At 36.6% G+C, this 2084-nt stretch overlaps 1 protein-coding gene across 2 annotated transcripts; it reads left to right on the top strand.

The window, feature by feature from the left end:
* Window positions 1-140: 140 nt before the first annotated feature.
* On the top strand, window positions 141-1380 carry LOC111378872. Of its 2 annotated transcripts, XR_002699926.1 has the most exons (3): window positions 141-453; window positions 616-1107; window positions 1164-1380. XR_002699926.1 is itself a non-coding variant. In XM_023002156.1 (2 exons), the coding sequence occupies exons 1-2, from the start codon at window positions 169-171 to the stop codon at window positions 1024-1026; spliced, it is 696 nt and encodes a 231-aa protein (XP_022857924.1). In that variant the 5' UTR covers window positions 141-168; the 3' UTR covers window positions 1027-1380. The 2 variants fall into 2 exon arrangements, 1 of the variants encoding a protein (XP_022857924.1); XM_023002156.1 differs by having other exon boundaries at window positions 616-1380.
* Window positions 1381-2084: the final 704 nt, after the last annotated feature.

Below are 2084 nucleotides of genomic sequence, written 5' to 3' on the forward strand. Positions count from 1 at the left end.
TGAGAAACGTATTGATATTCATTGAACCACCTCTCACGCTCTTCCTCGCATCCAGTACTAACTTGTTTCTGCAGCCTGCATATTTTTGAGTGACCTTATTACTTTTTTTCAGAATCATCATATTTGCCTGATTATGTAATGCCATCTAATGAATATTTGTAGGATGCTATGGTGGTATGCCGCCTTCGAAAGAACAGTGAGTTCAATATAAATGATAATCCGGGAAGAGATTCTCTCGTTCAAAGTGATTTGTCTCCAGTAGACAATAGCACTACAGCTTTATCTGGAGTTGAACAATCGGGCATGGTTGAAGGGACCAAGACCGGTGACAACTTTTTAAAGGAGGGTAGTAGCAGTTATAACTCTCAGTCTGTAGAACAGATCGACTTTGGCTCTGAATCTGATGAGAAAGTAACGGAGTTCGATCAGCACAACTTTTCCAGCAACGAGAAGGTTTGTGGGGGCATATGTCATAATTTACATTTTCATCTCTGTTGGTAACTGCTTTATATCTGAATATCTACCTACATTAAAAATTGCCTGCTAAATATCAACTTTTAGCTGATTCCTATTGCTTGTCCTGCCCGGGCTCTAATCTGTCAATTTTTGTTTCAGGGCTGTGTTGAAGAAGAGGATTGTTATGCTGATATAATGAAAGACGATATAATAATGCTAGATGATTCTTCATTAAATGCTACTGCAGGTCTCTCTTCAGCTGTGTCTGCAAAACCCGAGCTTGACATGAGATCTGAACATCCGACTCAGGCTACTGTAACCACTACACATCCTTTCCAGGGAACAGCAAATCGACGACTCAGACTAAGGTGGCCAAAACCAGAACATCATCGAGTAGATTTCTTTGAAGCATCTAATAATGAAAAGGAGTACACTGGTGAGAATGTAGCTCACCGGCAGTCAGCACGTAGCCATTTTCCAATGACTAGAGTTAGGCCTTTGTCCTTAACCCTGTTTCTGGTTATATTAGTTTTTCTGGGGCTACTTCTGTTCTTTACTGGAAATTATTAGCAAATCGAGATGGTTAGTTATGGCTCCGGGTTTAAAAGATATACTAATTAACTGGTATGGTTTTCTTCCCGCGATCTTGAGGTAACGCTTAAATATAAGTTTTATCTCTGGTATGGTTTTCTTCCCGCGATCTTGAGGTAACGCTTAAATATAAGTTTTATCTAGTTTAAGCATGTAAGAGAGAGATCAGAATGTATACTGGAATGTAATGGTCTAATGGAGATATGCACAGTTTTATAATTTATAAATGTTTGCTTGAAATGGGCATGTAAGAGAGAGATCAGAATGTATACTGTAATGTAATGGAGATATGCACAGTTTTATAATTTATAAATGTTTGCTTGAAATGGATTCTGAACACATTTTATAGGTATAGACAATTTTTATTGGGACAGTGCAATATTCTTTTCCTCTTGCAGTTCTTGTCTCCCCTTCTTTTTTTTTTTTTTTATGTGGCAAATATGGTTTTAAGTTTATGTTGGTAAGCCTTCCTGAAGCCAAAGGGTGAAAAATTGTCGAAATATGTATGTTCTGTCAGCGTATGAATTGTTTTGATAGAAAATTTGATCCAAGATTTCATGTGCTACAGAATGTCGAAGTCACAATGTACCTCTTACTACAAGTTGTTAGCAAACAAGAAGTTCATTCATTCATATTATCTTCGACAGAACTTTCACTTTTTAAGCTGGATTTGTTCTCTCACAAAATAGGTACATAATTTTCATAAATGAACGGTGCTCAAATTTTGTTGCAATATCAAAATTTGGATAGAGAAAATGAAATATAAATATGAGTTTTGCTACATATACGTCGGGTTGATATTTCGATGTACACTCCACTCACATGAGGAATTCCAAATTTTTTTTATTGTCGTGGGGCTCATACCTTCATGTGAGGGGAGTGTATATCGGAGTGTCAAGTTTGGTGTACAAATGGCATTTTCCCATAAATATTCGGGCCTCTTTTTATTCCCAAATAGATCGAAAGGATTACACTTTACAATACATTTGTAAAATATTTGACTTATGACTAACCTGAACTATCTTTAGTCTTCTTAA

Source organism: Olea europaea, unplaced genomic scaffold, assembly GCF_002742605.1.
Source record: "Olea europaea var. sylvestris unplaced genomic scaffold, O_europaea_v1 scaffold18891, whole genome shotgun sequence".
Classification (NCBI taxonomy): Eukaryota; Viridiplantae; Streptophyta; class Magnoliopsida; order Lamiales; family Oleaceae; genus Olea; species Olea europaea.